Source organism: Helianthus annuus, chromosome 14 (assembly GCF_002127325.2).
Source record: "Helianthus annuus cultivar XRQ/B chromosome 14, HanXRQr2.0-SUNRISE, whole genome shotgun sequence".
Classification (NCBI taxonomy): Eukaryota; Viridiplantae; Streptophyta; class Magnoliopsida; order Asterales; family Asteraceae; genus Helianthus; species Helianthus annuus.
The window spans coordinates 127,659,961-127,682,885 of record NC_035446.2 but is presented as its reverse complement, the minus strand read 5'-3'; the positions used below and the strand labels follow the sequence as shown (position 1 = coordinate 127,682,885).

At 37.4% G+C, this 22,925-nt stretch overlaps 1 protein-coding gene across 1 annotated transcript; it reads right to left on the bottom strand.

The window, feature by feature from the left end:
* Positions 1 to 3,345: 3,345 nt before the first annotated feature.
* On the bottom strand, positions 3,346 to 7,004 carry LOC110903687 (systemin receptor SR160). The gene has a single exon (XM_022149466.2). It carries the CDS (start codon positions 6,735 to 6,737, stop codon positions 3,519 to 3,521), a length of 3,219 nt encoding a protein of 1,072 aa, XP_022005158.1. The 5' UTR covers positions 6,738 to 7,004; the 3' UTR covers positions 3,346 to 3,518.
* Between the last annotated feature and the right edge of the window lie 15,921 nt (positions 7,005 to 22,925).

Sequence of the window (22,925 nt, the reverse complement as noted above, 5' to 3'; positions counted from 1 at the left end):
CGATTTGTCAAAAGTCATCCAAGCTATATAACTTAAATACATTTCTTCTAAAAACGATTTCTAGATTTTTAAGGATAAATACACCACAATCTGTACCTTATAGGATTTGAGCTTTAACCTTCCGATTGTGTAGAGCACATCACTTAACTACCATGATGTCCCCTTTGGAGGCTATAACTTAAACGCATAATGTCAATAGACATTTGATTTAGCGGTACCAAATTGTTGTAACAAATATGTATTGAAGGGCGCGTATGTAACTTAAGTAGGGGTGTAAACAAGCCCAGAGGCTCGAGAGCTACTCGTTATCAGCTCGGTTAAAAGCTCGAACGAGCCGAGCTTTAACGAGCCCGAGCCTGAAATAGAGCTCGTTTAGTTATCGAGTCCGAGCTCGAGCCTGAAATACAAATGGCTCGCGAGCCTAAACGAGCCCGAACAAAAATTTATTTAGTTTATATATAGTATGATAATAGTGATGATAACATTGGCGTGCCGAGCTCGAGTCGAGCTTTGTCTCGTTTAAGTGATATTGAAGCGAGTTCGAGTCGAGTTTTTAGCTCGTCTAAGGTTGTTCTCAAAATAGCTCGAGTCGAGTCGAGCCGAGCTCGAGCTTTGGGTTTTACCCGCGAGCCGAGTTCGAGCTCAAATAAGTAGGCTCGAACCGAGCCGAGCTCGAGCTTCATAAAAACATGACGAGCCGAGCTCGAGCCCAGTCGAGCTCGGGCTCGACCCGGCTCGTTTACACCCCTAAACTTAAGTATACATTGTCATATAACTTAAATACATTTCTTTTGAAAATAATTTCTAGATTTTTAAGGATAAATACATCATAATCTATACTTCATAGGATTTGAACTTTAAACCTTCTGATTGTATAAAGCACATCACTTAACTACCATGATGTCCCCTTTGGAGGCTATAACTTAGATGCATAATATCAATAGACATTTGATTTAGCGGTACCAAATTGTTGTAACAAATATGTATTGAAGGACGAGTATGTAACTTAAGTATACAATGTCAATAGACATCCGATTTAGTGGTACTAAAAGGTAAGTATTATATTATGTGATTGTTTTGGTCAAAAAATGTAACCAAATCTGATTTTTGTGAGGTTAGAATTTTAGATGCTTGGTTAATTGAACAAATGTATGAACAACAAATGAATGAAATGAATGATGAACACAAGGATTTATACGAGGAAAAAGCCCTTGATCAATGAATGATCTCCGGCATAAAAAACCTCGGGTGATGAAAACTAATGATCACCAACTATATTAAAGAAACAAAGTTTACAACTTCGGATGATAACAACTTGGTATAATGATTGCTAGTGTGTAAATGTGTGTAATCGCCAAGTGTTTGCAGAGAGTTCGAGTGTTGTGTGTATGTGTTGCTAATAATGATAAATGAAGCTTGTTATCCCCTTTAAAATTAGAAATAATCTAACTAACAAACTATCCGAAATAGGTGCAAGCTCCCTCACGATCACCATAACGGTCATAGAGTCATTGCACGTGCAAAAATGTCAAGCATATTCCTTTAGAATCTCGGTTGGACCAAGTCTCATTTGAATACACCTGCAAAACATGTTCAAAAATGATGAAAACAATTGTTAGTTTAGGATAATAATGAGGATCATAGATCCTTAGTCTTGGAGCATCTTCTGAGGATCCTTAATTCAAACTGAACTGAGAATCCGTGATCCATGCCACACTTGAGGATCCGTGATCCATATGCTATGAAATTCTATCCCTACCAATAATGTGATTTTTTTTTTTGACTTAATTTGGTAAGATTTTGTATATAGTTTCATTTGTGTCAATTTAAATTATTGGGTAGAAACCAGTGGTGGATCCAGGAATTATTTTCTGGAGGTGCGAACGAGTGTTTCAACCTATTTTTCAAGGTGTGCGATCAGGATTTTTGCCTATTAAATACACTAATTTTTTTTTTCAACGGGGGCCTCGCCCACCCACTATAACACCTAATTCCGTCCTAGTAGAAACAAACTAATCTTATAATAAAAAACGATGGGTGTTATATGCAAAAATAAATAAAAAAATATATATAATAAAAAGTATTGGTGTATATATGACGGCTGGATAGTTATAGAAAGCCACCGTCGTATTCAAAGGCCTACAAGCGCAATTCTTGACAAAATTGAATGATAGTTGCTTTTTTTATTTATCTTTTTTTATTTATTAAGTTTATAAAAGTCGACTCTAAATAATTGAAATTCGTCAATTTTGTAGGCATAGATAAGAATAAGAAGAATTTCAATGAAACCATTAAAAATGATGTTAAAATATAAAGATAAAAATATAGAAAAGTAATTTCATTTAATGATTCTCAAAAAGTTGAATAAAAGAATTGTGTGATGATGAAAGAAACTCAAACTGCGGTTATGCTGAGGAAAGTGGTCTCCCACTTGGTCACCGTCGATGACGTCATCCTCTCCTTCTATTGTGGATCACGGACACCCCCTTTTCTTACGATTCTCTTTGTTTACGGTTTACCCTACAATTTTTCATTTAATATTGTTTTCCTACATTTAAGAAAACTTCTTTTTATGTTTATTTTTTTAATTCATGTTTACATCTGAACGAGGCACTTTGTAATTTGTATAGTACCCTATTTGTTTATTTTAAGAAATATAATAATATTAAATATAGCCATTTGTCCATTTAAAACACTTTAAATCTCATGGTTTATTAAAAAAAAGGTAACAACATCACATATTACATCCTTAATTCCATATACATGTTTAAGTACGTTTAACTAAGATTTAGACGAGTAATAAAATATATATGCAAGACTAGTAGCCTACGAGAAGAAATCCAAGTGATGTGTCTATTCGCTTATTTTTATTATCCTATATTACGCTATAAAATTATATTTACATCAAAAAGCATAAATACTATTTTTTTACTTATAATATTTACATCCTTCTCATATGTAATAATTTAGGTTATTTAAGTTTTATGATGTTGAAAGAAAAGAGGAAAATATATACTAAACATTTATATTCAATAAACGAATTATAAGACTATGTGTTACGGGGCTTTAAAGCAGTTTTGTGATGAAATATTGAAGCTTTATAAGAAACGGGTGTTTAGATTAAGGTGGCTAAATATGATTAGTTGTACATTTTAAAAAATAAACAAAATGGTGGCCTACGCCCAAAAAGGCTGAAAGCCCCTATGTTGTGTTAGGGCGCTTAAGGTGATGACGTGGAATGTGGGTGTAGAAGCCACAACGAGCACAGCACATAGCCTAAGAGGCTAAGAAAGAAACCGGTTACTAAAATGGATGCAACACTTTTAATGCAAAAACTACTAGTCAAACAAGGAAAACATAAGGCTCTGGAAGCTATTATGTAAATATATACATGAAAATTGATCGACTTGTTTTTATGTATAATGACAAGATTACCCCCAAAGACTAATAATAATAATACATACAAAATACAGAAAGAAAGCCATACACTTGAAAGTAACATCAACTCGCCTACTACATCAGTGTTTGCTTTGTTCACTGTCTTCTTTTATGGTCATCTCCACCTCTTCAACCGTACTAAAATGCGCCTCGCCGTTGGCTATGGTGGATGTTGAGTCCAGCCCTGACCCTGCTTGAATCTCCTTGAACATTGCCATCACCTGAATCATCGTCGGCCGCTTCCATGGCCTATCGTCTAGACACGCACACGCCACTTTGAGATGTTGTAACAGCTCCACCTTTAACGTCGGATCTTCGTTCAGTAGTTCCGGATCAAACACGTCAGTAATGCATGTTTTCGCATGTAGTTTCACCCACCCGACGAGATTGTTGTCCCCGAAATCTGGTGAGTCGGTTGGTTGTTTTCCGGTTAGAAGCTCCAGCAGTACAACACCGTAACTGTAGACATCACCCTTTGTAGAGCATCTGAAACTTTGGTAATACTCCGGTGGGACGTACCCTGGTGTGCCGGCTAATGTGCTCACACTTAGATGAGTGTCCATTGCACTCATGTGTCGGGCCATTCCAAAATCTGACACCCGAGCTTCGAGGTTTTCGTCTAGTAGGACGTTGCTTGACTTCATATCGCGGTGAATGATGTGGGGAATGCAGTTGTGATGTAGAAAGGCTAGCCCGCGAGCTGACCCGATAGCGATCTTTCTTCGTTTGGCCCAGCTTAACTTGATCCCGGTTTTCTTTCGGTCATGTAACACGTCTTCTAAGCTTCCGAACTTCATGTATTCGTAAACGAGTAGCCGTTCGTCTCCAACCTTGCAGTATCCGAGCAACGGGACGAGGTTCCGATGCTTGATCTTCCCAATGGTCTCCATTTCGGCTGTGAACTCGCGATCACCCTGCCCGCTAACGTGAATTAGTTTCTTGATCGCAACGACGGTATTATCTTTTAGTTGAGCCCGGTAAACATCGCCGAAACCGCCTGATCCAATTAGACTGTTGTTGTCGAACCCGTTTGTTGCTTCGAGGAGATCCGCGAATGTGAGTTTTCTTAACGGCTTTTCAAAAGCGGCTAGGTTTATGCTTAACGCCTCGCGAGTGGTAGTTAGTTTCCACGCAGTGCTAGCGTTAGCACGGTCACCGCCAGAGTACGAATTGCCACCACCGTCAGTGTACGCTTCAAGAGCGGCGGCAGCCTTCTTCCGCCTCCTTTTCCTCATCTCCACCAAGATTACAATCACTCCAAATATGCAAAATAGCGAGAATAACAATCCCATTGCTACGCTCCCGGCTAGTGATGCTTCGTGTTTGTTGGACTTCCGGTGACCATTCGATTTATCATCTTTATCTGGCTCGCATTTACCTAGTGGATAACCACATAGCCCGGAGTTATTCGAAAATCTGTCTGCCGGAAATGTGTCGAACGGGGCGGATATCGGAATAGCACCCGACAAATTGTTGTAGGAGAGATCAGCATCTCCAAGACCAAGAGTGGTTAACGAATTCGGAATCGAGCCATTGAGTCTGTTATGCGATAAATCAAGAATGGCTAAATTTTTTAACCCACTAAGTTCATCAGGAATCGGTCCGGTTAGATCATTGTGACCCAAATTCAATATGTTGAGATAGTACATTGACCCGAGTTCCTTCGGAATCCCACCCTCCAGTTTATTGTACGAAAGATCAAAGAAGATCATCGACCCATTGTGATTGAAATTCGGCTGAGTGATTCCCAAATACACTCTAGTGAAATTACATGGATGTCTAGACGAAATCCGGTCCAAATCCCCCTGCCGGATTCCCCCAAATTCGAGTAAATTCCCGGCACCATGACATTGCTTACTCCCATCATTCTTGATGTACAGATACGGTTTTCCGGTCAGATACGCATCAGCAATGAATCCAGATTGCTTGAAAAGATCAGGCGGGATAGTCCCACTTAACTGATTGGTATTTAAATCCAACCACACCAAGCTCTTACAATCCCCAAGCTCCGGCGGAATCTCGCCCGAAAATGAGTTGTTCCCAAGCTTAAGAATAGCAAGATTAGATAAACCCCCAAGGGCGGCCGGAATTTCGCCCCCCAATTTGTTGTTGGAAAGTGAAATCCAATTCAAATTGGAGCAATTGCTTAAACTAGCAGGGATTGAACCGGTTAAATAATTGAAATCCAGAATTAAATTTTCGAGATTCGAAAGGAACCTAAGTTCCTCAGGTATTTCACCGGATAACAAATTCATCCATATAATCAAATCTTGTAGTTTTGACAAGTTTTTGAAACTTTTCGGGATGTTTCCATCTAGAGTGTTGAAACTCAAATCAAGTGAAACCAATTCAGAACAATTACCAAGAGATGAAGGAATTGAACCCGAAAGCCGGTTGTTCTGAAGGTACAACACCTTCAACTTAGAACCCGAACCAGAACCAGAACCACAAATTCCAGCTGGTATAACACCGGAAATCTCGTTCGAACTCACGTCGAACCGCTCCAGATTCGGTACCCCGGACAACGAATCCGGCAACGTACCTTTAAAATTGTTAAACCCTAACCCCAAGCTCTTCAACCCACTCAAGCTCAATAATATATCCACCGGTAACTCACCGGTGAAATTATTATGAGAAATATCAAACACTTCTAGCAACGAACAACCTTTCAAACTCTCCGGTACCGTACCGGAAATATTATTACCAGAAACATTAAACACCACCAGCTCACCACAACCGTCGGATAACAACCAAGGTACAAACTCCGAACCGGATATTTTATTATACGAAAGATCAACACTCTGTAACGAAAGCCCTAACGGCTTTAAACCGCCATTAAACTCCAACAAATTCCTCGAAAAGTTCACCGAACTCACACTTGAACAAGCAGCTAACACAGAAACATCCGCAACCGAACCGAAGATCCGGTTTCCGGCCAGATCTAGAACTGTCAGCACTTTACTACACTGAGATCTAACGGAAACCGTTCCGGTAACATTGCAGTTTTTCGCAACGAACGACTCGAGAGTCGGAATCGTCAACAAACTCGACGAAATCGAACTGAACTCAACGCTCAAGTCAATACCGGTCAGATCTATAGCAGAAACCCTAGAGTTTCTGCAAGAGATGCCTGTGTAGTTGCAAAAACTGTTGCTGGAAACCCAGTTTGCTAATAGATTAGGGTTTTTTAACGAGGATTTGAAGGAGAAGAGCTGTTCGGTATCAGCAGCATCGAGTATACACGGAAGCAAAGCGAGACAGACAATAAAATCGTTAAAGCAAAGAGAAAAAACTTTCATGATGATGAAGAAGATGATGATGTTGAGTTGTTGAGATGTAAGATAACGTCTTCTTATATATGTTTATTTTTTCAGGAGATTATGAACAAGTGATTAGCTGCTTTCATCATTCTAGTTGGGGATGGAAAATGTGTAGAGAGAGAAAGTGAGATTGGGTTGAGGAGAGAGAGAGAGAGAGAGAGAGAGGGGGAGTAGAAGTAGTATATTTGGGGGGTGTGGAGACAGCTGTTTGGTCACATGGCATGTGACCCATCTTCACTGTTAGTTTACCTGGAGATAGATGCAAAGGAGAATTCATTTGTATTTTATTTTTTATTTTTTATTTAGTTTTGAAGGGGTTTTTTTTGGTCTTGAAAAGGAGGAGTGTGTTTGTCTCTTCTTTTCTTTCCCTGTGCGTACGTGTGATTAAGGATGGATCCATCACTGTCTTTTTTATTAGATTCCATCCTCTTTTCATTTAATTGTTTTTATTAACTTTTCATGACTTCAATTAATTCACACGTAGCACATTCATTTTTAAGTACGTATTTACCGTACCTGTTTAAATTGTTTTTTTTTTCTTTTAAATCAATTACAGTGTGGTAAATGGTAACTTGTATGTATTACAATTTAGTCTTTTTGTTTTTAAAGATTATACTTATCGTTTTTGCTTTTTTACTTGTGTGATTAGTTTTGACACTGATGGTCTTTAGCACTAGCTTTTTGTATTTTAAAACACAAAAAATGTAGAACGTTAATTAAAGGTACAATTGGGGAAGACAAATGAAACCGAACCTGAGAGGCAAACTCAAAACCCGAAAATTTTAGAATATGGAACGGGTGTTTGGGTATGGGACCGTAGGAGTACCGCTCAAAAAATAAAATGTAATAACATTTTTTATTAAATAACAATACGAATTACAATACAGGAAAAAAATATAAACTAATTACGGATTGATAGAACAACAAAGTAAGTAACTGTAACAAAATATAGTAAAATAAACAAGAAAGACGGAGATGGTTGAGGATATCTATTCAACAGATATCCCTTAAAACAAATTCCGGGCCACCCAAACACACAACCCTTGTTTTTATTCGCGGAAAAACTAAAAGATTGAAGGGCCTGAATTCAGAATTCAATATAAAAAAATTGACAAATATTGCTGGAATTTGAGAAGTCTTTTGTTGACCACATCGGTTACTTCGAGCCACACCACATGGTGGTTCTCAAGCAGCCCGCGACAATGCGAATATGCAAAATGCATCATCTAAACATCACATTATAAGCAATATTATTTTAAACTTCGTGTTATTAGATATTAAAAATCTATTATAACCTTAAATTATTATATTTTGTTAGTTCATTAAACTTTAACTTTATACACATATTATATATATATATATATATATAGAGAGAGAGAGAAACTGTAACATACAATAGACATATTATATATATATATATAGAGAGAGAGAGAGAGAGAAAGTGTAACATACAATAGGGCTTATCGTATGCTCGTACGCGATTGTGAAATCGCATGTTATAAAAAACATGTTGGAAATCGCATGTTGGTAATTTTGATGAAATTGCATGTTGGTTTTTTGTAACAATTTCGCATGTTGGTAAATATGATGAAATCGCATGTTGGTATATAAAACAATTTCGCATGTTGGTTTTTTCAGCAAAATCGCATGTTCAAAGGGTGAATTCGCACCAGATCGTACGGCTGGGATGATCGCGTACATTTTGTACGATATGAGCCATTGTACGTTAACCTGCCTCTACATATATATGGTTGGGTTCTAGAGTGAACACTAGTGTATTTGTGAACATCAAATCTTAAAATACACTAATGTATTTTCATTATCAAATATTAGCTATTGATTTACACTTGTGTATGTAATCAAGAGCTAGAATTAGTTCATTAGTAAGTATAGAAGATTAGTTTACATATAATATAAATTAACAATATAGGTTTTCTCCCAGAGATAATCATCATGACAACATGAAAACTAAACTGATTGAATATATAAAGTGCTATAAAAAATTTCAAAAGACAACTAATTAACAGTAAAGCCGTAGAGGATTAGGTTACATTTTTTATTTTGGAATTGTATCTGAAATAGCTTATCTTTTAAGCATGATTTAGTATCAGCTAAAAAACGTTTATTGATATGAACTTCTTTTAACAATAAAAGTAAATTCTTTTCGAAGTTCATGAATTTAATTGCGTGTCAAAACTACTTTAAAGACTCAAAAAACATATTTTACATTTAGAGAAAAAATTAATTACCTCATGTTTATGTGTATTAAATTTAAGTTTATAGAGATAGTGGAGAGTTCAAATGAGAAGATTTTTTTTGTAAGAAGAAAAAAGAAGAAGTTTCAACCAATAAGAATGCTTCATTTTACTTCATTTAATATTTGTATTTAATTTTAATATAAGGGTATATTGGTAAACTTACTAAATCATTAATGTGTATTCTTCTCATTTAATAACTAGTTAAATTAAATTTGTAACTCCTTTTCAAAATATATATTTTTTTTCAAATTAAAAAAAAAACTTAATCTAAAGTGTATAATAAATTACTAGTTGTGTAGGATAAATCACGAGTTGTGTAGGATATATTTCGAGGTGTGTAGGATAAATTTCGACTGTGTAGGATAAAATTCTATAATGTGTAGGGTATATGTAAGAAAATTTTGATATGTGTAGGTTTTGTAGATTATATGTAGGATAATTAATAAATAGTTGACTAATTAATTAAAGTGAGAAAAACTAATGATATAAGTTATAAATGAAATAACATTTTACTAATATGCCCTTTCTTTTTTTTTTCTTCTCACATTAAATTTCTTCTCAAATGAACCTTCCCCTATAGAAATATGATATAAATCTATACATATAATAAAGTAAATCATATGGGGGACACGTGGCGCTTTATGAGGCGATCTCAACAATTTTTTCCCGTCTAAATAAATAGAAATAGAAAATATTTGTTAATAAGCATTAAATAAAAAATATATTATTTTAATCCATAAATTTTATCTTTTTATCTTTTACCCTAAACAAATAGATATAGATAAATAAGATTCAAATAAAGATAATATTATTTTAATATATGAATTTTATCTTTTACTATTTTTCCCATTTATATTTTTCATGTCTTTACTTTGTAATAGAGATTAATAAAACTAAATTATAATAAAATAAACACACGTAACTCATGGCTTCTACTACTTTTTTAGATTTTTAATGTAATAATATAAATGAAAATACATGTAATAATTTTATCTTTTACTGTTTTATTTTCCATTTATATTTATCCATTTTATTATTTGGTATATAAAATTAAATTTATTCAACCCATGCAATACATATGTTTTTTTAAATATAATTTTTTTATTATTTAGTATATGAAATTATATTTATTCAACCCGTGCAAGACACAAGGTTTTTAAAGATGTAATTTTTTTTATTTTTTATATATGAAACTTTATTTATTCATCCCATACATTACACGTGATTGTTAAAGATATAACTTTTTTATTTAATTTATAAAATTACATTTATTCAGTCCGTGTAATAAACAAAGCTTTTTAAAGATATATTTTTATTATTATTTGCTATACAAAATTATATTTTTTCAATCCATATCCCTGTAATACACGTTGTTTTTAAAGATATAACATTTTTATTATTTGGCATATAAAATTAGATTTATTCAACATGTACAATACACAAGTGGGGTTTTTTAATGATATAACTTTTTTACTATTTAATATACAAAATTACATTTATTCAACCTCTATAATACATAGGGTTTTTAAAGATATACTTTATTATTATTTGGTATATAAAATTACATGTATTCGACCCGTATAATACACGAGGTTATATAATAAAAGAAATAAAATGGGGACATTTTCCATTGGGTTGAGATGCATGTATTGATACCAAGACTTTTCCTTTCAATGAGTAATGCACACAAAGTGGTGAAAGTGAGTAAAAAGAATCAAAATAGTTGCATGTTTCTTTGGGGAATATTGGATTTCAATAATAACAACTATTCGTCGTTGGCCGCCAATAGTACCAACTTAAAAAATAACCACTGGCAGTCCCAACTATTAACACATTGCCTCCAATGGACCTTGACTAACAAAACCCTACCGCCGTTAGTCTCTGGTCGCCGGAAAAGCGTTTTTGGCTGAAAAACTCCTTTGTCGCCTGAAAACTCATTTTTTTTGTCACAAACCTCTTTTTAACCTTATTACTTATTTTAGGAACATTTTTCTATTAAAAGCCCCAATTATTGAGGTCGACGTAAATTCTTTCATCGCCGGAAAACTTATTTTTGTCCGGAAAACTCAAGTTTTTGCCTGAAAACTCAACATTTTCATCCCAAACCTTTTTGTAACCTTAGATCGGACCTTTAGGAACCTTTTTTCCGACGATCAGAGACTAACAACATTAGGGTTCTGTTAGTCAGGGTCCATTGGAAGCCAATATGTTAATAGCTGGGACAACGAGTGGTTATTTTTTAAATTAGCGGCCAACGGCGAATAGTTGGAATTCTTAAAATCCAATATACCTTTCTTTAGTTCAACTTTTCCCAAGTTTTGTTGGTGTGAATTTTGATGATTTGCTTTTTATTTTATAATTTTAGGAGGTTTATCTCATGAAATTCAATGTTATTAGAGGTTTGTCTCATGAAATTCAATGTTATTAATGACAACTTATGAATTTATCATGTATTTCAATTAAAACTATCAAGAGTATATTAAAAATAATAAGTATTTACAAATAATAAATTATATCGTTTTCATTAATCAACCCGTGTAACACACGGGGCCTTAATCTAGTTAACATATTATATTATTTGTAGGTTTGCTCCGAAAGATAATCATATACAGTATGAAAACTAAACTAATAGAATGATATAAAGTGTTATAAATAAAAATATCAAAAGCAATTAATTAACTAAACTAATTGAATGATATAAAGTGTTATAAATATAAGAGTTAGGATATAATAGAAAGTTTTTTTGGCTAGCAAGTCTTGACCATCAATTGATTTAATCAATGACTAAGATTAAATAAGTGAAATTCAAGATAAAAAAGTGGCGTGTGGGTTTGTATAAGGGCATTGTAGTCAATCTAGTACAATAGTTTCTCTCTCCTCCAATCCCTCCAATTTTTTAAACGTTAATAACTTTTTCATACGACATTATTTTTTATAAAAATTGCACACAAAAAAACGAGTGTTTTTTTATCTTTAAAACGAGTATACTATTGCTATATTTTCGAAAAAAAATTCGAAAACCTAGTTGCGTAAAACGCAATGGAAAAAAACTCAGTTGCATAAAACGCAATGGAAAAAAAACATAAAAAATTAATTTTTTTCTAAAACGCAATGCATAAAAAACACAAAGAAATGTCTTATTTCTAAAACGCAATTGCCAGAAAACACAAAGAGATATCTTATTTCTAAAACGCAATAGCCTAAAAACACAAAAGAAAATGTACTTTCTAAAACGCAATGGACTGAAAACACATAAAAATGTGTTTTACCTAAAACGCAATGCACAAAAAACACAAAGAAAAAATGTCTTATTTCTAAAAAGCAATGGCCAGAAAACACATAAAAATGTCTTATTTCTAAAACATGATGACTTAAAAACACAAAAGAAAGTGTACTTTCTAAAACGCAATGGATTGAAAACACATAAAAATGTGTTTCACATAAAACGCAATGCACAAAAAACACAAAGAAATGTTTTATTTCTAAAACGCAATGGCAAGAAAACACTTAAAAATGTCTTTTTTTTTCTAAAACGCAATGCATTGAAAGCACATCTTATCAGCACCAGGATGAATAGAGTATCGGGGCTTGTGTGCCTCCTTCATTATGAGTTCACGAAGATTGTCGCGATTAGGCACCCAAATGCGATCAAGATAGTATTGGAGTCCGTCTGATTTTGTCACAAGTTTGCTTTCAGAAGCACCACGTACCTCTACGAACAAACTTCCTTCAATGGCTGATGAATACTGAGCTTCATGAATGCAAGTGTGAAGATTGCTAACGATTTAAGAACAACGAATGCTAGTAACATGAGATTTACGACTGAGTGCGTCGGCCACGACATTCGCCTTGCTAGGATGGTAGCGAATTTCGCAGTCGTAATCGTTAAGTAATTCCACCGAACGACGTTGACGCAAGTTTAGCTCTTTTTGGTTGAAGATATGTTGTAGGCTCTTATGGTCGGTGAAGACCACACACTTGGTACCATATAGGTAGTGTTGCTAAATCTTTAACGCAAAAATAACTACGCCAAGCTCGAGGTCATGGGCGGTGTAGTTCTTCTCATGTATTTTCAGTTGTCTAGAAGCATACGCGATGACCTTGTCTCGTTGCATGAGGACACAACCAAGACCACGGTTCGATGCATCGCAATATACCACCAAATCATCGTCTCCATCAGGGAGAGCAAGGGCAGGAGCATTGCAAAGCAAATCCTTAAGCGTTTAAAAGGATTCCTCTTGTTCAGGACCCCAAACTAAAGGTTTCTCTTTCTGAGTCAACAACGTGATGGGAACGGTGATTTTCGAAAAGTTCGAGATAAATCGACGGTAGTAACCCCCGCCAATCCTAGGAAAGAACGAATTTCAGATGGGGTTTTAGGCGCGATCCAATTCTTCACTGCTTTGATCCTGGAAGGGTCAGCATGAATTCCTTTTTCACTCACAACGTGTCCAAGGAATTGAACTTCTTTGATCCAAAACTCACACTTAGAAAATTTGGTGTATAAATGTTCACCACGTAAGAGTTCAAGAATGAGGCGCAAATGTCGTTCGTGATCAGCTTGAGTTTTCGAATAAATGAGAATGTCGTCGATGAAGACGATTACAAAATGATCCAAGTAGGGTTTACAAACGCGATTCATCAAGTCCATGAAAACTGCAGGCGCGTTGGTCAAGCCAAAAGGCATAACCACGAACTCGTAGTGACCATAATGAGTGCGAAAAGCGGTTTTGGGGATGTCCTCTTCTAGAACACGAAGTTGATGATAACCAGATCGAAGATCGATTTTTGAAAAGCACGTTGCGCCTTAGAATTGATCAAAGATATCATCGATGCGAGGAAGGGGATAACAGTTTTTGATAGTGAGTTTGTTAAGCTCACGATAATCGATGCATATGCGAAACGAACCATCCTTCTTCTTGACAAAAAGCACAGGAACACCCCAAGGTGAAGTACTTGGGCGTATGAAGCCTTTATCGAGGAGCTCTTGAAGTTGACTTGATAATTCTTGCATCTCAGAAGGTGCAAGACGATAAGGTGCTCTAGCAACGGGAGTCGAAGCAGGGATGAGATCAATGCAAAAATCAACAGATCGAGATGGATGAGGACCAGGTAGATCTTCAGGAAAGACGTCAGGAAAATCACGCACAACTGGAACATCACTTATGCTCTTTCCCTTGCCTTTTTCTTCCACAACGTGGGCTAAAAAGGCAAAGTACTGTTTACGTTAGGGATGGCAATAGGTCGGGTTTGGGACGGGTTTAGGTAATCCCAACCCCAAACCCGATTAGATATGCTTGTCCCAAACCCATCCCAAAACCCGTCGGGTTTCTAGCAGGTAAATACCCATCGGGTATCGGATATACCCGCGGGTTTCGGGTAACCCATTAATTTTAAAAAGTTTACCCGTTGGGTATACCCGACCTAAAACCCACCGGGTAACTACTAATCAGTTACATTTAGTATTATCACTAAAGAAATATATCAAATAACTATAATGTATACGGGATAAAATACCTATGTGTATAGAAAAAAGGATGTATTATACATTTACATATTTAAAAATATAAAAAAATTATATCGGGTATACAATCGGGTAAACGGGTTTACTTTATCGGGTAATTGGGTCGGGTAAACGGGTATTTCACCAAATCCCAAACCCGCGAAAAAAATAAAAAACTTGTCCCAAACCCGTCCCAAACCCGATTAACCGAGCCCAAACCCGTCCCAGATGTGTCGGGTTTCGGGTTTACCCATCGGGTTCGATTGCCATCCCTAGTTTACGTAAGTACTTGTTCGCTTGTGTGCATAACATAAGCTTCAGTCCTCCTGAAGGCATGTCTCCATAGACATGTAAAGTATCGCCAGAAGGAATAGGTAAACGAACGTATTTTTCGTGACAAGTGATTTCAGGATGGTTCTTGTGAAGCCAATCCATGCCTACTATAATATCGAAGCTACCCAAGTGCATGGGTATAAGATCGATAGAGAAAACATGATCATTAAAAGTGAGAAAACAATCGCGGAGAGCAGAATCGACTGTGATAGAATTGCCATTGGCAACTTCGACTGTGAACGACTTAGGTAGCTTAGAGCGTGTACAATTTAACATGGATTCAAATTCAACGGACACAAAGCTTTTGTCAGCACCAGTATCAAATAGTATAGAAGCATAAAGATTGTTAACGAGAAATGTACCATTAACGACTTCATTGTCGTTTTGAGCCTGATTAGCGTTGATGTTGAAAGCTCGCCCTTGTGGAGCTTGCTGCTGCTGGTGCTCTTGGTTTGGTTGAGGACATTGTAGGCGAAGATGTGTTGTGTCACCACACTTATAACATGCTCGAGCGTTGTTTGCTGGTTTAGGGTTTTGGGGAGCTTGCTGAAATTGGTTAGCTTGTGGTGTAGGTTTATTGCGACAATAAGGGGTTGTGTGTCCAAAACGGTTGCACGTAGTGCAATGATGACAAGCTGAGTTGGCAGGGTGATGATAATGGCAAGTATTACACTTAGGATGAACCAAAGTGTATGGCTTCTTGGTGTTTTCTGGTGTAACAGGGATTGGGGTTTTGGCTGGGACAAAAGCGTTGCAGCTCGAGTTTTGAAGCTTTCATTTCTTACCATTGCTACCACTTGGCTTTGCGGTGATTTGGTTAGCTGGTTTGTTGGTGATAGGTGATGCGACTTGCTTATCACGAATACTATTGTTGTTTAGGCTGGCTGCGAGACGATAGACTGCCTCGATGTTGTCAAGCTTTGTTACTTCGATGGTGTCACGCATGGCAGATGGTAAGCCATGGATGTATTTCCTGGTCATGCGGTCAGTAGGGACACCAGGTGTGGTACGATAAAGCTTAGTTGTTTGAAATGGGTGGTGTACGTAAGATTGTCATCACCAATTTGCTTAAGAGCCCAAAACTCTTCTTCGAGCTTTTGCTGCTCGTGAGCAGGAAAAAACTCATCCATCATTAGTTGCTGGACTTCGGCCCAACGTAACACATAAGCTTCTTCGTTACAGCATATGTTTCTTTCATTGGTCCACCATTCCAAGGCTCTGGCTTGGAAGACCCCAGTAGCACTTCAGGTCTTAAGATTCTCCTGACACTCGTTGTTGATGAAAGTGACCTCAATACTATCGAACCATTCCAGCATTGCTGTCACCCCATCATTGCTAGTGCCAGTGAAAGGCTTAGGGTTGCATGCTGAAAAGTGCTTGAAGTTGAAAGAGACTGGTTTGGGTTGCTCGATCTTCGAGTCACCAGAGAAGTTTGGGGTAGCAGTGGTGTTGATCTTACTGACGATCTTAGGAATAACACGTGCCATCAGTGGCGAAGCTTGACCCGAATGACGGGGGGGTCGAAAACGTATATACCAAAAAAATTCTAAAGAACCGGGGGGTCGAAAACGTATATACCCAAAACTTTCTATACGAAAACTACATATATAACACTACTGAGTGAAAAGTTCGGGGGGTCGGGCGCCCCTCCCCGCCCCTTCTATACTTCGCCCCTGCGTGCCATCTGCTTAGCTATGAATGCCATCATCTTCTTTTGTGAGCTGGTCTTAGACCTTTTGGTCGATTTGAGTGACGGCTCGAAGACATCTAAAGATTCAAAACAAGGAATGGATAAGACTTCATCATAATGTTTTGTTTAAAGAAATTTTGTTTTCATGAATGCGTCACATAGAATATAATGTTCAAATAATTTCACATAGCATAGCATGACTTTCACATAGTGTAACATGGAAAATGAAAGCATCGTAAATTTAATTTGTTCGCAAGAGATTATTATTGTTTCAGATTGCGAGAAAAGTGCGATTCGTGTCTCCATGCTTGAAACGAAGTAACATACAAATGTAAAACATATTAAAATTGAGGTAGCATAAAAGAGATTTAACGTAAAATTTGGATTGTCACGAAACGTAACTAAGACTATTCCAAAGTAAATCGAAGTCCTTTCGAGTTAGGGAAACGTGCTTTGGGCTAATAGACAAATACTATCGTCGAGAAGCGATTAATGGTATTTGTCCTTCCAGTTACTACACGTCCCTAGTCGATTGGGAAAATCGAAACTTTGGCGAGATTGAAAATCGAAGAGTGGGACTAGTTACCAAGATGTTATAACAACCCTCAAAATACTTTTCGTCGCGGGCCGCGACGAGCCAGGCCACCAGGACGCCTCCGGTGCCGCCACGTGTCGCAACCGTGTCGAGTCTAGCATCCGAGTCAGCCAAGCTAGGGCCTACCCTAGCTAGCGTCGCGGGCCGCGAAGCCCTCCGTGGTTTCGTTCGCAGGGAGCGCCAGGGTCAACAATCAGCCCTATAAAGTGAGTCGACGAACACAGTTCACAAATCGTTCAAAATTAATTTCTTTCTCTCAATTTCTCTATAAGTAAGCACTATACCCGGGCATAATACCCCCCCCCCTAAATAACGAAGTTCTCCCTCGTTGTGAGTATCATAACCCCGGTTACGTATTAGATACGCTGCCCGATTGATCCAGGGTTCCGTAACGGCTGTCGTGGTTCTGCCGGACGTAGTCGTTGGAATGCCGTCTCGGGGAGGGTATTACTAATGTAAATATTAAGGGTTATTATACTAACGCGTGTTCATTTGTGTAAATTATAGATAATCACCAGGAAATCCTTAAAGGAAACCTTAAAACAGCAAAGTGAGTAATCTCCTTTTTGCAAACTGTTTTTACAAAACCTCACATAATTAATAATATATTAAACAGTGATTGAGTATTTGTATCCTACAATTATCATCGCTATGTTGGGGTTTTGTATACAAAATTTGTTACTACCTTGCGAGGAGTAAGATGACCACAAGTCGGGTTGACAGTACCGTGGGTGGTAATTAAGTAGATGGAAACAAATGTAATTACGCGACCGCCCTCAATACTGTACAATGGTTTTTACTTAACTAGATTAAACTGGGATTCACTCACCAGTATTTCCCACTGACAAAATGTTTTTAAATGCGTTTCAGGTAACAAAATGTTAAAGCCAAATAGAAGCCAGCTGGACAGCACTGAAGGCTTGGAAAAGTGGCTATAAAGTTACCTAAAATAAAGAGATGTTTTATTTAAATAAAATAGGGTTTATCCCTATGAAAATGTGTGTACTTGAAACCTGGGATTTTCCCATGTGTTTAATATTATAAAAGCGTGGTATTTTACTCTGATAAAATATTTCCTAACTACGCTCCTGATGTAATTTCCGCTACCAAAATGATAAAAACACGGATACCACCAAAATTGGTCGCGGCCGCCCGTTCCCGGGTTTGTTAGGGGACGGGGGTTGCGACAGAAGGTGGTATCAGAGCTAAGCCACTGATTCAGCCACAGAAGTGTTCTGCTGACACCAAATTCAATCTGTTAGGAAATAAATTATGGAAATACGTGCATATTTGCATATTATTGTTGTGTGTTATTTGACTATTTGTTAGTTTACAGTATGAGCGACCAAGGACCTTCCGACGCCTACCGTCAGTTGTCCAGCTCACCTAGGAGCGAAGGCACCTCTTCACAGCCTGCCCTCTCAGGGTATTCAGCTGATAATGAAGACGGGATATTCATGTTTAAGGCTCAGTCAGAAGAGCCATTCCCTCCTAAAAAGAGAGGATGGTTCAGTAGGGGAGCGCATGAACGTAGGAAACGAATGAAAAATTTACAACAGCAGCGAGCCCTAGCAGCCGCTAAAAGAGAGACAGATGCCCACGCCCAGGATATGCTTAATAGGGGTTTAGCAAACTTTCATATCCTAGCAACCACAGCTGCCGACCCTAACCTGGAACAACTGACAGCACCGCAACTATTACCACTATTCCCCGCTCAGCCAATGGAAATAGAAAACAACCCAGAAAATCAAATCCAAATGCATGATTTCAACCCAGAGGAGATACCTATGGTACTGTGACAACCGGTGATTTACGGCTCTTAATTACGTGATTAACAAGCGATTAACGCGACAATAAACAATGTTTACGACGCAAATTAACTTAATTAGGCCTTTGGAGATACGAGTACTTAGTGGCATTCTCATTCTAAAAGTCTTAGCTTATTTGCTTTCGCTGTGCAATGAAGATACCAGTCCAGTCACGCCAGCTCTGATAATTTCGGGGTGTGACAGATTGGTATCAGAGCTATAGGTTACAGCGAATAAGGTTTTCTGTAGGAATACCTAGGCTCTAACCTCACTTTTCTCTGGGACTTAGACTATTAAGACGTTGAATGCATACAGAACGCCTAAGACTCGAATATAGTCTCCAACTGTTGCCGAAATACAAACAGTCAAAATCTTGTTTTCAAACATACGCTATTGTGGTGTTTCATACATGGTACACCAAACAATTACATACAGTACACAAAACTCCGAGAGTTTAGGAAACATGCATTTAAGACCTTCGGAAACTTATGTTGAAGTTCATTAAAGGTCATCACGTAGGAACCGCGAATATTAACTCGGGCACACACTATTATCCATGTTGTCTATGATATTTTAACTTCCCGAGCAGGCAGCCTGCGCATAACGAAACGCTAGTGCACAAGAATACATGAAACTCAAATTTTACGTCAACGGATGTCGGAGTACATCACATTCTACGCGAAACGTAACGCTAGTGCATAGGTATACGTGAAACTTAAGCTATACATCAACGGAGGTTGAAGTACGACACATACGACTATTGAGGCGAGGCCTTTGAAAAGACACGATGGCGCAATTCAACGATGACGCTAGATTCCTGTCAGCAGGAGAACTATCGATCAGGAAGCGGCGGCTTGGCATGCGATCCTGCAACGACACGAGTCATGCTGAGGAGAAGACGCATGCCTTCGTATTCCCCCTATTTCAGTTAACGACGAATACGCTATGTTCGACATTCCATGGTAATGTCACCTAACAACCGGATATCACATGCAACCCCAGGTAAAGTCCTCAAATTTCTTTTATTGAAATTTCGACTTTCACATTTACTGAGTAGATTTTCATATCTCTACTCCTCTTAAAGGTCATTGTGTCACGATCATTTCTTTCAGTATAGCGAATATTCATTTACTTCATTTCTTGAAAAATTCATATGTTACGCATGCATCGTTTGTTGCGCATGTGGTTTCGTTTCGAATAAGCGTTTCATCAAAGTTCAAATATTGATTCGCTAAACCTAATTATTGATTTGTGATTCGAATGACCTGCATTATTGTAATTGTTGGCTCCCTTATTATCAAGTCAACACATTTTCTTGAAATTCTCTTCTTTTCAAGTTACATACATGGTTTTTCGTTGTGACCATACCAAAAGTTTTCTTGTCGATACATGTACTTATTGTCGGCTTGCGCCGAAATCACATTCAATTGTTTGAACCTATTCATTACACGTATTCAATTCAGAGCATCATATGATGTATTGGGAGCATCATATTCAAAAATCGTTTTAACAAGTGTTTCATTTGTTCCGAGTCGAAGTAAACTTGTTTGGCATTCGACTCCATTAAATTGTTTGTTGATTTCGACACCTTGTGGTGGTATTTTTCATGTATTTGAAGTTTGCGCTAAACTCGTTTACATATCTTATGCACGGATTTAATTATTTATTGATTTAGATTAAATCCGCTTTGATTTATCACATTACAACAGTCTTAACACAATCGTGTGATAAGACAATGGTACACAAAATTCATTTCATATTTCGGTGTACCTCCTAACGGTCCTTTCAACATCGAACGAATGTTTTACAATACTCATTGCTTTCTCATCTTCGATCGAATCATTTATTTCTGCGATGTTCCATTTTCAATTGAAAATCCTATGATGTTTGTTTGGAACAAGCGTTCAGATTTATTTCGTTGAATCTTGATTTGACTTCAAACACGGTGAACTTGTTTGATCACCGCTATTATTGAATTATTTAAAGCACTACGACACCTTGTGGTGTCAGTACAAACTTGTAGCTTGGGCTAATCATGTTTGAGCGTTTCATGCAAAACACAGGTGATACTTGTTCGATCACCGCTTTATTTGAATTGTTTCATTCTCTAAGACACCTTGTGGCGTCGGTATAACTTGCAGCTTGTGCTGATCACGATCGCGCGTCTCATGCAAACTATTACATTTGAGCTTGTTGATTCTAAGTACATCTAGTGGATGTTATTGCTTCTAGAACTCACTTACATATTGTGAACGTTCATACGGAATTCGATTGGTCGAAGTTCCTGTTCTTTGTTGGACCCCTGTTAACTTAGTCACAATGGTGACTGTATCAGTACGTCTCGTCTCGTTTCCTTTGACATCAATTACTGAGACACATTTCTTTTAAACCGTTGGGATTCCTATTGTGGAGGAATGTCCTTGAATTCACATGATTCGAATAAGTCTTGTTTTGATTACGCGGTCATTCACTTTGTTATTATTCGGACTTACCTGCGAACAACACAATTCTGAGGAGATAACATAGTCTAAATTTCGAGGATGAAATTTCTGTAACAGGGGGAGAATGTGACAACCGGTGATTTACGGCTCTTAATAACGTGATTAACAAGCGATTAACTCGACAATAAACAATGTTTACGACGCAAATTAACTTAATTAGGCCTTTGGAGATACGAGTAATTAGTAGCATTCGCATTCTAAAAGTCTTACCTTATTTGCTTCCGCTATGCAATGAAGATACCAGTCCAGTCACGCCAGCTCTGATAATTTTGGGGTGTGACAGGTACCAGCACCCAATCCCTTAGACCCAGACTACGACCCGTGGCTAGATGAGCTTAGGGATTACCAGCAACGCTACCCAATCCCCGAAGACGAACCCATGCCGAATTTAGCAGCCTATCCAGGTTTGGACCCTCTAGATCCCTACTACGATAACGACCAATACATCAGGGAAATTTTAGAGAACCCTTACCCGTACCAGTACCAGGAGCCTGCCCCAGTTCCCAAACCCAGTCCCAGCACCTGCACCCCCAATGAGTGCAGAAAATGTGTAAGAGCTTCGAACTTTCGGAGAAGAAATTTTAGAAAGTAGCGAGAGGATGAGGCAGGTAGGAGAACGACTCGTCTGGAAGTACGACGAGCGTAATATGGAGTTCTGGATGAACGCATATCAGTGAAGGTGATGGTGGAGGTAGTAATAATAATAATATAATATAATATAATAATATATAATATGTGTGTATGTTCGGAAAAAAAATCTAAATCATAGCTATGGATGCCTATTAGTAGTGTAATTTCAATTTCAGTCGTATTGTAATTTTAAATTCCAGTTCTGGTCTGTATTAGATGCATACTATATAAGAAAGAGTAAGTCGCAATGATCGACGTTTTTGATCGATATGCGTGTTGTGTGAATGGTTGTATCAAATATTATCTTGTGATATTAATACCTGATAAATGTTTAAAATTCAGATGGACAACGAAGTGAATCAAGAAAACCAGAATGATAACAACCAGAATGACAATAACCCGAATAATGATAACCCGAACAACAATAACAATGGAAACCAAGTGGATAACAGTGCCATCCAATACATAGTGGCACAAGGAATAATAGATGCGATGCCATTTATTATCAAAACAATTAGGGAAGCGGATAATAAAAGTAATCATAGCAGTAAGCGACCAACTGAACCTGAACACAACGTAAACAATGGACCCATACTTCAAACGCCCTTTCCCAAAAGAAGAAGAACCATGTCTTATGGTTGTTCTTATAAAGAATTCTTATCCTGTAAACAAATGGAATTCTCGGGCAATGAAGGGGCCGTTGCAGCTCTACGCTGGATAGAAAAGACTGAGGCAGTTTTAAAAATAAGCAAGTGTGCGGAAGAGGATAAGATAAGATAATGTTTGCTTCCAATCTGTTTAAGAATTCCGCACTAGAATGGTGGAACACTATCCTCCAGTCTAGGGGAA